Source organism: Mytilus trossulus, chromosome 5 (assembly GCF_036588685.1).
Source record: "Mytilus trossulus isolate FHL-02 chromosome 5, PNRI_Mtr1.1.1.hap1, whole genome shotgun sequence".
Lineage (NCBI taxonomy): Eukaryota > Metazoa > Mollusca > Bivalvia > Mytilida > Mytilidae > Mytilus > Mytilus trossulus.
In genome coordinates, this window is record NC_086377.1 from 25052104 (window position 1) to 25067116 (window position 15013).

General features: G+C 33.6%; 1 protein-coding gene across 1 annotated transcript; it reads left to right on the forward strand.

Annotated features, from left to right (window-relative positions):
- Window positions 1-408: 408 nt before the first annotated feature.
- LOC134718687 (uncharacterized) lies at window positions 409-14643 on the forward strand. The gene is made up of 9 exons (XM_063581347.1): window positions 409-504; window positions 3738-5269; window positions 6500-6699; window positions 7253-7450; window positions 8048-8268; window positions 10494-10608; window positions 10983-11103; window positions 13705-13820; window positions 14364-14643. Exons 2-9 carry the CDS (start codon window positions 3913-3915, stop codon window positions 14400-14402), a joined length of 2367 nt encoding a protein of 788 aa, XP_063437417.1. The 5' UTR covers window positions 409-504; window positions 3738-3912; the 3' UTR covers window positions 14403-14643.
- The last annotated feature ends 370 nt before the right edge of the window (window positions 14644-15013 follow it).

Sequence of the window (15013 nt, forward strand, 5' to 3'; positions counted from 1 at the left end):
ATCATATTCTGTTTTCTCTCTTAATTTTTGGTGTGAACATATCTACCCTTTTCAATCTAAAGAGGGTGGGAGCTAATTCTTTACCTCAGGCAGAGACATATTAATATTATGGTCTCTTTCTCTTGGGTCACATGTCCGACAGGTTTATTCTTAATCAAATCACAAAGATTATGCAAAATTTATTAATTGATTAATATTTTAATTACAACAATAAACATATCATTACAGTGTGCCTGCGTATCTTGTAGTTTTACTTATGTTAGTCGAGAAATAGGTACTAAAAACTCAAAGATCTTTAAATCTACGAAGAATTCTCGATAAATAAATTTGAGGGCGACACTGAAATAGGGCGTGTTGGTCTAAGGCGACTATGTAATGGGACGAGTTGTCTCACTTCCAATCTCAGTAAAGTTATTCCCCTTGAACCGTTGAATGGTAAAAATTGACAGTTCTGTGTAACTTCATAATAATTAGCTATAGATGAGTTCATAGTTAAGATCAATTGTAAGTTTTAAATGAATTTTACTTCATTTGTTCATGATTTATATTAAAACTCACAAATAACGTCCGGCTGCACAACACAATCTCATTGACAAGAATGATAGATCTAAATTTGATAAAAAAATTGACATCACAAATTAAGAATCTATATACCTCAAAAAATGAATATAATAATGTCCCAATCCTAATAATGGCACCAGTATCAGTCCAATCCACGTCTCAGTCATTACAGCTAAACGGACGTGCTGGTCGGCTAGCTCTTCTTCACCCGCTATCTTGGTTGAGGGTTTTACAGTTAGATGATCAACAACTTACGTTACTACTTTAGTTGACAGAAACCAAACCAAAGCTGTACAGCAAACATAGTAGTTGGTGTATTCCCGCTTTAATATGCACTAAAAAACCCATTGTAGATTGGGGAGACTGTTATGCCGATTAACATCTGAGGGCTGTATCCTAGGTGTTAGATGATTGACCTTCATTTCACTGCCTTAGGCTTTGGTCCTGATAATGCTTCCTGTCATCTTTAGCACTACTTCCAAGAGTCATCTACCAGTACTCCATCAACAAGGTTAGTGGGCTGCCAAGCTGACCAAACTGGCACTGGAAGCAGCATACATGTACATGCCAACTTTTCAAAATGCCCATGGGGTTATTTGCGTGCAAAATGGCTGCCATAGTCCTAAAAAACCTTCAAGGGGGACTTTAAATCCATTTTAATGTTGTTTTTTGGCTTCTTCTTACGTTTTTAGCCTAATGTCATTGTAAAATTAATTGTTTTGTTTAAGATGTTAAAATTGTTGACAAAATTGCTCTTTCAGAATTTCAATTTGGAAGTCTCCATGGGGGAAATCCAGGGGTCGAATTAAAGCTTTTTTGTGTACTGGCCAGAAAATCAACTGGTCCAGCTCCAAATCTACTGGTCCTGCAAAAATGACATGCATTTGACAACTTTATCATTTGTAATACTTAGTACCCCCGTAATTGATGTTGCAGGTAAATTGTTTTTCAGAGATTTTTATCGGCAAATTTCTACTGGTCTGCTGGACCACCAGCTGACAAAATCTACTGGTGCAACGCAAATTCTAATGGTCTCAGACCACCCTACCAGCGCTAATTTCGACCCTTGGGGAAATCCCTCGCAAATAGTGACAGTTGGCAGGTTTGAAGCAGCCGTTGTGAAGAAATAACATCAAGATGGTCAAAAACCAAAAAGTACTAAAAAAAAAACCAAGATGTCGACCTCCAAAATGGCATCCACCACCTGTTCCTGATGGCACAAAATTATTTAAACGCTTGCAGAGGAGACCGTGCGGAGCTGTATAGCCAGTCAAGGTCATTAAAATCTTCCATTTGTTGTAAACTGTGCAGCAAACATGAGCATGATGAGCTAAGGTTCTGCAGCTATAAATGTATTTAGTACACTTTTGGTATTTAGCTGTATTTTGCCTCTGAATGACCTTATATCACCTCTGAATAACCTTTTGACGTCACTCAACAATCACTTTTGAGTTGTGACGTCAAAAGTTTTGAATTATGATGTCAAAATTTACGGGAACCTGACTGATTATATGCCAGTCAGGGGTACTACTTGTACAAGTGTATTTTATTTACTTGAAGAAGTAAAAAAAATATACACATAATTATAAGTAAATAAATCAAATGTTTGAATAATCTCCCCCTAATTTTCTAAAAAAATTACTTGCATAAGTAAATTTTTCTTACGATCCCAAAAAAATTCTGAAGTTTTGAGAGATTATTTTTTTCGCCAAGTAACATAAACAGGTCCTTGTAGAGTGTATCTTATTTTATTTAATGAAGAATTCAGATAAGTCTTATCCAATCCATGAACTGGAACCTTCCTTATTAAAATAAAGTATTGCACTTTCTGCATGGTCTGTGCTCTGCTCATTTGGTAATTTTTATGCCCCTCTTATGCCCCAGCTACGATAGTAGAGGGGCATTATGTTTTCTGGTCTGTGCCTCCATTGGTCCGTCCATGCGTCTGTTCGCTTTAGGTTAAAGTTTTTGGTCAAGGTAGTTTTCAAAGAAGTTGAAGTTCAATCAACTTGAAACTTAGTACACATGTTCCCCATGATATGATCTTTCTAATTTTAATGCCAAATTATAGTTTTGATCCCAATTTCACAGTCCACTGAACATAGAAAATGATAGTGCGAAGTTCAGGTTAAAGTTTTGGTCAAGGTAAATTTTGATGAAGTTAAAGTTACATATACTGTGGATTCATTTATTTTCGTGGGTATCAATTTTCGTGGATAGAGAAAAAAGTACGGTTCGTGGTATACGTAAATTCGTGGATCGCTGATAAAAAAAAAATCTGATACATTATTCGTGGATTTTTTTTTTATTAAGAGATCATATAACCTCCTTGGTTTGATCAATGATAAAAAAAAAAAAGAAGGAATTCATTGAATAAGTTTTGAATTTTCAAATCATTGAAAACTTCTACTACAATAATGGACAAAGACAACTAATTATTTGTTTGTTTTACAATTTATAAATTATTGTTTGAATTCTATAAGGCATTCAAAACTTTATGATTGAAAGCTCATTTCACTAATCACGATATAATAAACATATAAGTAAAAGGTGTGAAAATAAATGTTCCTGTCATAAACAATATTACCTATGGGCAATATCCCTGCACTTAATCCTATTGATTTTTAATCACTAGTAAACCAAACTATGACACAGTAATTAACAACTTGCAATTATTTTCCATGAACAGTCTTAATCAATTTTAAAAAGTAAAATATCACTGATATTCGATATATTTATTATTGATTTAAAATACTTGTATCTTCTTTCAATAAAAAAAAAAAACACGTTATGTAACAATGTTTATCGCTAGTCAACACTTTACTAGAACTGCATTTCATAAACGGAAATAAACATCCGGCTCCACACACATTTCTCGGGATTAATCTTCGTTGAATTCTTAAATTCGTGGTTCGCTGTGACCCACGAAACCCACGAAAATTGGTATACCACGAATAAAAATGAATCCACAGTACTTGAAAGTTAATATCCATGTTCCCTATGATATGATCTTTCTAATTTTAATTCCAAATTAAAGTTTTGACCACAATTTCATAGTCCACTGAACACAGAAAATGATACTGTGAGCGGGGCATCGGGCCATCCGTGTACTATGGACACATTCTTGTTTCACTACAGATTGTCATGTTTAAGATTTTTTTTAATTTTTTTTACAGAGCATTTAGCAACTGGTTGCAGGACTGAGAATATACAATGCATATAACTGTTGAATGGTACATGTAGAATAATCAAATTTCATGAATGAGAAAAGCTTCAAACTTTTAACAGAAAAAAAAGAAGTTGGTAGAAAATGAATAGTTAATCAGGAACACATAATATACTGTTTTGATAATGGCCATGGAAACACCAAATGGTATAATCACAAGTGCAAGCAGTTCTTCTGCTAGCAGTGCTGAATTAAAAAGTCCAATAAATTGCATCAGTTCTTATAAGAGAAAGGACTCACTGCTATCAAGATGGAAAAAATCAGGGCTAGCATTCAGAAGATATCTAAATTGTTTAGATGCAAAACAATCAGATAGTTCAACGGATGAGGAATTATTTAATAAAGTCAAGACGGGTCAGCTTACTAAAAATGATTACGTTAAAAAATCGTCAATGTCAAAACACACATCCAATATAGACGAAAGACTGTCTGATAGTTCTGGTAATGGCGCCACAGAAGTTAAAAACAATAATAGAATTTCATTGGCTCGTAAATGTTTACATCGGGACAAGATTTGTCATAAAGAGGAGAACTGTGTCTATGGTGAATGTTGTACTGCTAATGCTCTGCTCACTGATGATTATTTATCCCTACATTCCAGTAGAAACTGTACCACTGACACAGACCAGTCTGATTGGTGTCAAAGTACGGACCTGATAGAAAGCACCTGTGATTGCTGTAGTAGTCAATGTGATAATTATGATATGACTAAGAACTGTTTGGACAGTTGTCATGCTTGTAAGAAAATGGAGGCAGACCAGACTGATTTTTATTCATTCCAAGGTCAAGATGAAGATAATATCTGTTCAGATCATTCCAAACTTTTACTCAACCAAAGTGAAAACCATAAACTTTATAGAACTGAAAGATTTAATAAACCTTTTAAAAGAAGTAAAATATCTGTAAATAAATGTCTGACTGATAAAACAACTGTTGAAACTAGTGACTCTGGTAGTAATGGAATCCAGGGTGAATCTGATATAACTTTTTGTATAAGATGTCATTCTGAAATAACTATCAGCAAAAAGTATCAAGATGTTGATGTATTTTGTAGAAAATGTCAATCAGCTGAAAGAAATTTCGGTATTTTCAAAAATAGTTCTAAAACATCATATGTTGACAAATCATCTGAGAGAACTTTTAAAGATTACAGCAGAAATTCTACATCAAAGAATTTGGATAAATTTAATATTAAAAATGATGACATGATTCATAAAAGAGAAAGAATTTCCCTTACTGACAAACAAAAATCCCTGAAGAGAGAAAATCATAGATTGACTTCTATTCCGTTGCATTCTGATTTTTTATCAGCATATGGAAAAGTTGATCATTCAAGCATAAAACATTCCCTTCCTGAAGAAAGTCCTGTTGTGACAGAAGGATATAATGGTGAGGACATCAGTGATGATATTGACTATCTAGAGTCGGCCATAGACTACAGTCCCTCAGGGTTCCTCTCTAGCTTAGCCAGAATGAGCTTGGGTATGTAATTTTAGGTTAACTATATACCTACACACCAGGTAAAACATTTCTATTAATCTGTTTAAGGTGGTACCTAACACTACAGGGAGATAACTCTGTAAAGTCAGCTAAACGTTTTAATTACAGGAATATAAAAGTTTCTCAATGATCAAAATATTTTAAATTTTATATTTTTGTTAAACATGTCAAAGGGTCAAAGTAAACACTTTGCCAAAATTTAATGAAAATTAAACGAGCCAAATAAATTTGAGTGAAAGTGTTGGGTACCACCTTAAGAGGCTAAATTTGGAATTGAGTTACCTGTCATGCCTGTTGTATCTTAATTTACGAAAAAATCATTTTGATCATGAACATGTTCATTTTAAAAAAAATGTTGTTTACAAAACATCTATTTGTATGTAAAAATAATGAAATTTGCTATGATTGCCAATGAAATAAATATCTGCCCAACATGAAAAATATGAAACAATCCAACATGTAATAGATTAATTTATAACTAAACAATTATGACAGTTATGAGCCAATGACAACCACTGAACTATTGGCTCTTGAATGTTGCAAGGTTTTACATATTTGTGAGGGCTCAACCTATATAACATGTATAATATAATCGATTACATTTTATTTTTGCATACTAAATGTAGATTCTGACACTGCAACAAGTGTATGTAAACAATATTTCTCCACTGGAGACAGTTAAATTTTATTATTGAAAGCGAAAGGCTTGCCAAGGTTTTTAAATAATTAAAATTTAACTGTCGAGAGTGGACAAATATCGTAATACAAGAGTTACAGTGGTGGAATCTGTTACTCTTATGGTTTTTATCCTTCCTTTTCAAAGATTTGAGGAAAGTTGTGTACTTTTGATGTGACGTCATCTGAGGCATGGGCTCCTTTTTCAAGACATCACAATAAGAAATTTCAGAAGTAAACAAGAAAATATAACGTCACAATTAAATCTCAACCAATCATTTGCTGAGAACAGAATTTTCACTAGTCAGTAGTGAGGAGAAACATTTTTTCTCACACGGGTCAGGAAATGTGAAAATAGCACAGAAATTAGAGAGAATAGATTATAACATCATGAATGTAGTAGAAACTGATTAGAGAATCAACAAATTGATTTGAAAAAAATGTACAATGCATTACATGTACCATGATTATATAACATTTACTTGTTACTACACAATGCTACATGTACAATGTATTTGAAATTTATGTTATTTTCAGAAAATCTTTCAGAAGAATCTACAGATAAAATACATATATCTGATGATGACAGTCTACCGCCAGCTCCTAGCTTCATTCCTGGTTTTAATTTTGCCATGCCCTATCTCTCTGACAGGTTAAAGAACAGTATTGCACAACGTCTTGGTCAAGAAGGAAATACTGATGTTAGAAATGATCAGATTGAAAGCATTGAATATCAGGTCTGTCTTAAGAAATTGAAAAATTGGCAATTAATCAATAAACTTTAGAATATTCCCATAAAAAATTCAAAACAAATGAAATAATTGTAGGTCACTGTACAGCCCTCAACAATGAGAAAGTTCCATACTGTAAAGTTAACTGTAAAAGTTTCTTACATCATGTACATGTATATGGAAACACGTGAAACAACTCAACTGTAGAATACTAATTTATATAACAAAACAAATTTGATTCACAAAAAGGAAAAAATATGACTTGTACCACATGTATTATGTCATGTATGTATTATGTACTTAGTATACCAAAGAAAGATCATATAGATCATTTGAAGATGTTTTAAAGAGTGTAAAACATGTAAAACACATGGAACTGTATAAGGGTCCACATTTATTAACTCCCCTTTCTTCTGCTTTTGCCAATGGCTGACTCTTGCATAAACATGTTGATACATAAATACAATAAATCCAAACCATAGATCTGTTGGAAATTTTCACATACAGATAGAGTTGAAAGTACTTCAATCTTCCAATTGTATTTTTTTTACTTCATAAGGAAACAGAACATCTACCTGACAGTGAGGATGAAGAGTCTTTCCAAGGGAGACAACTGGTAGTAGATCAGAGCACAGAGAATATGACTGAAGAGGAGACACTGACAGATTTACTGACCAACCTGGAGAAGATTGACATGCTAAACAATCTTCTACTTAGTGACCAGGATGATTGGGATATCAGTAGGCAGATTGAAACAGTTAGTGTATAATACTATGTTAAGCAACAATTTTTAGAATTATCTTTCTTAATTAAGGCAAAAAAAAAACCAGATTCATATGATGACCCCTTATGGATCTGTAGGGAGTTAGTACATTTCATAGGGGTTTCATGACGTCACATCTACTGAGAATGATGACATCATCTATTACTGTTGATGTGTTTCATTGTTTATTTTTCAACAGAATGTAGCAGAAAAAGTCTTGCATGCGATAAATTTGTTAAACCTTTAACTACTGACCCCCTATGGACCATAGAGGGTGAATAAAATCCTCTATGGAACCGTAGGGGGTCAGTTGCGAAACGATATAACTTATAGTAAGTTTTGTCTTGATTTGACTTAGCTCTGGCAGAAGGTCTCCAGCAGCAGTAGCAGGTTGTCAATAATTCGAGATTATATCAGTTAAAAGTTTACCACAAATTATTGGTCAATGATATTTTGTATGCAGTTTTATTAACTTTTGATTTTAGTATGTGCCACTGTGTTCCTTTGTTCTGACAGTCTTGTAGTCTGATACATGATTGATAAATAGGCCCTGAAATGCATCTATTCAATTAATTTTGATATATTTTGCAGACAGCTGATACTAATCAAAATAAAGATGAAGAAAATGGTTCTGATGGGGGAGAAGCTGATGATGAATTTGAATGTGACTGTCAGTTCTGTGTAGGCTCCAGTCTAGATGGAGATGGTTGTCATAACAATGAAGAAGCTGCTGAAGATAGAATTAGTCATGAAAGTTCTGAACAGAATATACTCTCAACTGTTCAAAATACAGATTATGGCTTTAACTTTTGGTATGTATGGCAATAGATAAAGATTTATAGAACTAATAGAAGTAAAGGCATAGACGCATGGGAAAAAATAAAAACTAAGATAAATATTATGTTTAACCAAATAATGTTTGAAATGGGTTTTTTTTGATTTAGAAAAAAAATATGTTTAACAATGTGAAAGATTTACAAAAATATAAAATTTGTGGAATTTGAACATTTTTTTTGAATTTCTACCAATTGCATCCCTAAAAACTTACAGGTGCTCTAACTGCCAAATTCATTTTCATCTATTTGACTAAAATTCTCATAATAGACCACTTTCGAGTTCATCCATCACCGGAAAAAACTCGTCAATTATACGCGCCTTTATCGCCGTCATTTGTGCGTTTAGGGGCGTCGTCACTTCCTTCCAATGTTGAGCGAGTGGTTGGAAAACTATAATTCTATATTGTACGAATTATTCGGCAAATTGAATTCTCAAAATTGACAATCAACACTGCTGTCATTAGGGAATTGTCAGTAAGTACCTACAGAGCAACCATTATTTCTACTTTATCCTGCACAAAGACGATCACTAAGACGCTTGATGAACGTAAATAGTGCAGGGATACAGGCGAGCCCCTCTATCTGGTAAATGACGTCATAAAGGCGTGCATAATTGACGAGTTTTTGCCGGTGACGGATGAACTCGAAAGTGGTCTATTGATTTATATTGTATTTAGATAGGTAAATTGCAAATACAAATTACAAAAAGTCTAAAATAAACATCAAACAATGCATGGACTTGATAATATGTATCAGCTTTTTGTGTGTATTTAGGGTAGACCCGATTTCGTTATCAATAGAGATGACCTCCTAAGACTGCTGATTGTGCCATAACATGACATGATATAAACCCAAAACACAATAGGGATACATAACAAGCAGGTGCTAATGGATTTTTCTAGGTCTATAAGATTTCATGTTGATGGTAAAAAAAATCATGGTTTTTACCCAAAATAAAATGCTTTTTTGTTGATCGAATTAGTCACATTCAATGTTGACTTTCTTTTCCTTATTAATAGTTGAACACACAGGTCTAGTATATGTTTAACTCACTCCAAGTGAAAGGGCTAAAATGAAGGTCGCATGATTACAGATTCACTAGAGGTTGAATTATTGTCTTGCAAGTCAATAAAACATCAGCAATATTTTGAGCTTATTTTGACACATTTAAGGCAAAACTATTGTTTTGTAAAATTCTGCTTTTATTGATACATGTAATACTTAAATCATAAAAAGTGTGTTTCAAATATTTGCCTAGTATGTAGTAATTTATGCATGAAAAAAGAAAATATTCCTTCATAAATCAGAAGAGAATTATAGCAACTGTGAGTATTGGAAATTTAGGAACAATTGTCTTGATATATTTATGCATTGCAGTTTTGGAATTAAAAATTGGAAAATACCACAACTGGAGGTGTGCTTCAGCTGGCCTTAACACAAAAATATGAACTAGTATGCAAGTAATTCATTTAAAAAAAATAAAAAAAAATTTAGGATGTCAGAGAGAGATGATGAAGATGACAGTATGTTTACTATAAACATTGAAGAGTTATCTCCCCTATTATTTTATTTGTCTGTTTTTAGGATGTCGGAGAGAGATGATGAGGATGACAGTATGTTTACTATAAACATTGAAGAGTTATCTCCCCTATTATTTTATTTGTCTGTTTTTAGGATGTCAGAGAGAGATGATGAGGATGACAGTATGTTTACTATAAACATTGAAGAGTTATCTCCCCTATTATTTTATTTGTCTGTTTTTAGTGATAAGGATGACAGTATGTTTACTATAAACATTGAAGAGTTATCTCCCCTATTATTTTATTTGTCTGTTTATAGGATGTCAGAGAGAGACGATGAGGATGACAGTATGTTTACTATAAACATTGAAGAGTTATCTCCCCTATTATTTTATTTGTCTGTTTATAGGATGTCAGAGAGAGATGATGAGGATGACATTATGTTTACTATAAACATTGAAGAGTTATCTTCCCTATTATTTTATTTGTCTGTTTTAAGAATGTCAGAGAGAGAGATGATGAGGATGACAGTATGTTTACTATAAACATTGAAGAGTTATCTCCCCTATTATTTTATTTGTCTGTTTATAGGATGTCAGAGAGAGACAATGAGGATGACAATATGTTTACTATAAACATTGAAGAGTTATCTCCCCTATTATTTTATTTGTCTTTTTTTAGGATGTCAGAGAGAGATGATGAGGATGACAGTATGTTTACTATAAACATTGAAGAGTTATCTCCCCTAGATCTGCTGATGAATGACAGAAGAAGTGAGCTAGAGCTGATGTTTGAGGTAACTAGAACTTATTTTACACTTATATAGAATTGATTTTTGATATTATGAAGTAGCACATCAGGCACCATGCCCCTGCTCCATTTTGTAATATGGGACAGCCAGGGGTTCAAATTGTGTGAGGTCAAGGTCTTGGGGTGTCTTTTCTGGGAGTCAAATATTTATTTTTAACTTACGAACCTCAAGGACCTACCATTATTTACAGATACTGAAGACTATGCCTCTGTAATTTTGGTCAATGGTTGTTTGATATAAAAAAAATTGTAATATTTCCCAGCAATAGTGTAACAGGATAAACAAATAAGTCTCAACTCCTGTGAAAAATCCAAATAAAATCTTTGAGTATTTTCAGTATCATACTTTTATAATTTCAGAATGTTATAATACAAATGCTAGCTGTCCATCCAGACTTACTTGGAGAACAGGCTCCACCTCCTGCTGCTCAGTCAACCATACAGAACTTACCAATAACTCCAGTCACAAGTCTACAGATAAGTAAGTCTTTAAAAAGCTGAAAATCTTATTAAAAAATGACATTCACCTTACAAAACAAAAATATGTGTCCATCCCTGTTCATAAAACAAAAGGTCTTGCTAGCACTAATGCCTTTTGGTTCAGAATTTTATGAACTTTTATTTTTTTCGACTATTATTTGTAACTGTATGGGCCCAATTATATTTGGGCCTCCACCCAAAATACCATTTTTTGCTACAATTTCTTTCCATACTTTTTGTCGAGCCTGCAACTTTTGTTGCAGAAAGCTCAACATAGGGATAGTGATCCGGTGGCTACGTTGGCAGCGTCAGCGGTGTTAGCTCACTTCTTAAAAGGTTTATATATTAGAAGGTGAAAGACCTGGATGCTTCATACTTTGTATATATATAGATGCCTGGTGTGATGAAGTTTCTGTCAGTCACATGTCCAATGTCCTTGACCTCATTTTCATGGTTCAGTGACCACTTGAAAAAAAAGTTCAGAATTTTTGTAATGTTGAATTCTCTCTTTATATTATAAGTAATAGGATAAGTATACTTGTTATGTGCATACCTTGCAAGGTCCTCATGCCCGTCAGACAGTTTTTACTTGACCTCGACCTCATTTCATGGATCAGTGAACAAGGTTAAGTTTTGGTGGTCAAGTCCATTTCTCAGATACTATAAGCAATAGGGCTAGTATATGTGGTGTATGGAAGGACTGTAAGGTGTACATGTCCAACTGGCAGGTGTCACCTGACCTTGACCTCATTTTCTTGGTTCAGTGGTTATAGTTAAGTTTTAGTGGTTTGGTCTGTTTTTAGTTTAAACATATTTATTTATAGTGGATTGGGAAACAAGTTTTTGCAACTTATATTAATCCCTTTCCACTTTGCGGGTGCGAGTGCTGCCTTGTAGCGGCATTAGCCTACTCTTTTTCGAAATCTACAAGGGTGTCTTTAACGTGCAAGAGATATGGCTCTCTCTTAACACGGGTCAGCCATTTATCGTCCCCGTCCGACGGACTATCATCGTTTCCTCAAGACCATACTCGCGAATGGTGTCAAGGGAGAGCCGAAAATTACGTTCCTGAAATTTTCATCCCAAACGGGAATCGAACCAGGAACCTTTGTGTTAGTAGTCCGATGCACTAACCACTACACCACGGCTCTCTGTTTTTCTCATCCTTTATGCAATAGGTCTACTATATTTGTTGTATGGAATAATTGTAAGGTGTACATGTCTAGTTGGCAGATGTCATCTGACCTTGACCTCATTTTCATAATTTCAGTGGTTATAGTTAAGTTTTTGTGTTTTAGTCTGTTTTTCTCACTCTTTATGCAATAAGGAATGATTGTAAGGTGTACATGTCTAGGGGCAGATGTCATCTGACCTGGACCTCATTTTCATGGTTCAGTGGTCCAAGTTATTTTTTGGTCTTTTTATCTAATATTATATGCCAAAGGTCAACTATATTTGGTGTACTGAAATATATTATGATCTAAATGTCAGTCCCACAGGTTTTATTTGACCATGACCTCAATTTCATGGTTCATTGCACAGTGTTAAGTTTTTGTGTTTTGGTCTATTTTTCTTAACTTTAAGTAATAGGTCAACTATATTTGTTGTATGGATACCTTGTAAGTTGTACATGTCTGCCCGGCATGGTTCATCTGACCTTGACCTCATTTTCATGGTTCATTGGTCTTTGTTTAGCTATCTTTGTTAATGTTAAGTTTATGTGACAGTTGTTATAAAGCTTTATACTTAGGACTATCAACATAATGATTAGTAAAGAAGGCGAGACATTTCAGTGTGTGCACTCTTGTTTAATAGAGGTCAACTGTATGATATGATTTAAAAAAATTAATGCATGTTTCCTCAACATAAAGCAATTTATGAGCCCTAATGAACTTCCAAATTAAAATCAAGTATTTCAGCAGGAGTGAGCTCAGAAAGGCCTTCTTTTGACTGGTACAAGCAGTACAAAGGTCTAAAACTTTTAAAAGGACAGGCATAGAACTCGTTATCATGTTTATAATTTAAATGTAAACTGAAGGAACTATTGGTCCAGTTGGAGGTCTAGGTGAAGCCAAATATTGGGAAGTTTTAGAAAATTCTTTAATATGGGTTGAAATTGTCTCATTTTGTCCACCATACCCAGACCAGGTTCATTCTTACCTTTTGTTGTGTTGACTGTGGTCCACTCTACACCTAGAATACAGTGAGACACATTTGTCAATAAACAGGACAAATGACCAACTTTAGGCAGCTTAGCACCCCCTCAATAAAATCTTTCCCCCTGTGATCAAATAGATAAGCATCATTAGCAGGCTATCAATGGTGGATTCAGAAATTTGATAGAGGGGGTCCTCTAACTGCCTAAGAGGGGGCCCTTTCTGGTAATGCTTTAGAGATTCAATATATAATTGAATCAATTTTTTTCCCAGAAAAGTAGGGAGGGGTATGATGTTGAACTCAATTTCCTTTGAACACACAGAAAAGTTGGCGTTTTAAAAAAGAAAGTTTAATCTAGAAAATGATGAAAACAGATTATTTCATAATTTAATCTTCAGATTCTCATATACATAACAATGTAGTACAGTTTTGTTTTCATTAAAAGGTCAAAGTTTATCCTGTCCAATTTGTCTGTGCATCTTTGAAGACTGTGACTCTACAACAACGTTACCATGCAGACACCATTTTCATCCTCTCTGTATAAAGGCTTGGCTCAGCAAGGTATGTATTCTAAAAGTTCAGTAAATGCGGACTTGTTATCTCTAAATTTCCCTCATCAAGATGTACATAAATTAGACATTTCAGAGTTCAGAGAGTAACAATCACCTTTTATTGGATGGAATAAGTGTATGTTCTGTAAAAATACTTTTTTTTTAAAATAGTATAGATTTTTGTTAGACACTATAGTTTGGCATTAATGCAAACTTTTACATTATGATATAAGGAGACACCTTCCTACCTGAGACCAAATGACATAAAAGTAAGCAACTGTATAGGTCACTGAATGGCTGTAAGCAATGTGTCTTGCAAACAACCTTAACAAAATTTGTAATTAGTTGCAATTTTTAATTCTGTGTTAAAAAAAATCTTAAAATGTTTGATTTGTTGAAATTATTTATTATTCTTCTAATAGTGATGTACAAATAAGAAGATTTGATAGACAACTCTTCACAACAGGCAAAATGACACAGAAATTAACAGCTATAGTTCATGTTTTGTTTGAATAATATTCTTATTAAAAAAATATAATGTTTTTCTTTTCAGTCAGGAACTTGTCCAGTTTGCAGATTTACATTAGAGTGAGAACACAACAGATTGAATAATTAGAATTTAACTAATAAATAATTAATTAAATCTATATCACTTGCTGCTGGAACACATCTGTAAGACAGGCCAAAGGAAGCAAGAATACACACTAAAAACAGGAGGAAACTTACTGATTTAAAATAGTCCTTATAGTGCTATGAACAGTATGAGTTGATGGATATTGAAAATAATACAAGATATGTGACTTTTGAAAACATGAAGAATGACTATTATAACAATAAAGAATACAAGATATACAAATGTAACGCAGTTGGACACATGCATATTTAAACATGTTAAAAAATTCTTATAGTGCTATGAAGAAAATGAGTTTAAAATAATACAAGATATGTAACTCGTAGAAAGGTAAATAAAGAATATGATAACAAAAATTAATTATATAAAAAAAAATATTTGATTGGATCTAGAAGTAGTTGGTACAGTTGAAAAATGTGAGGTATCTTTTGTCATATCTTCTTATGAGGAGACACACACATGGGGGCCAGCTGAAGGACGCCTCCGGGTGCGGGAATTTCTCCCTGCATTGAAGACCTGTTGGTGACCTTCTGCTGTTGTCTGCTTTATGGTCAGGTTGTTGTCTCTTTGAC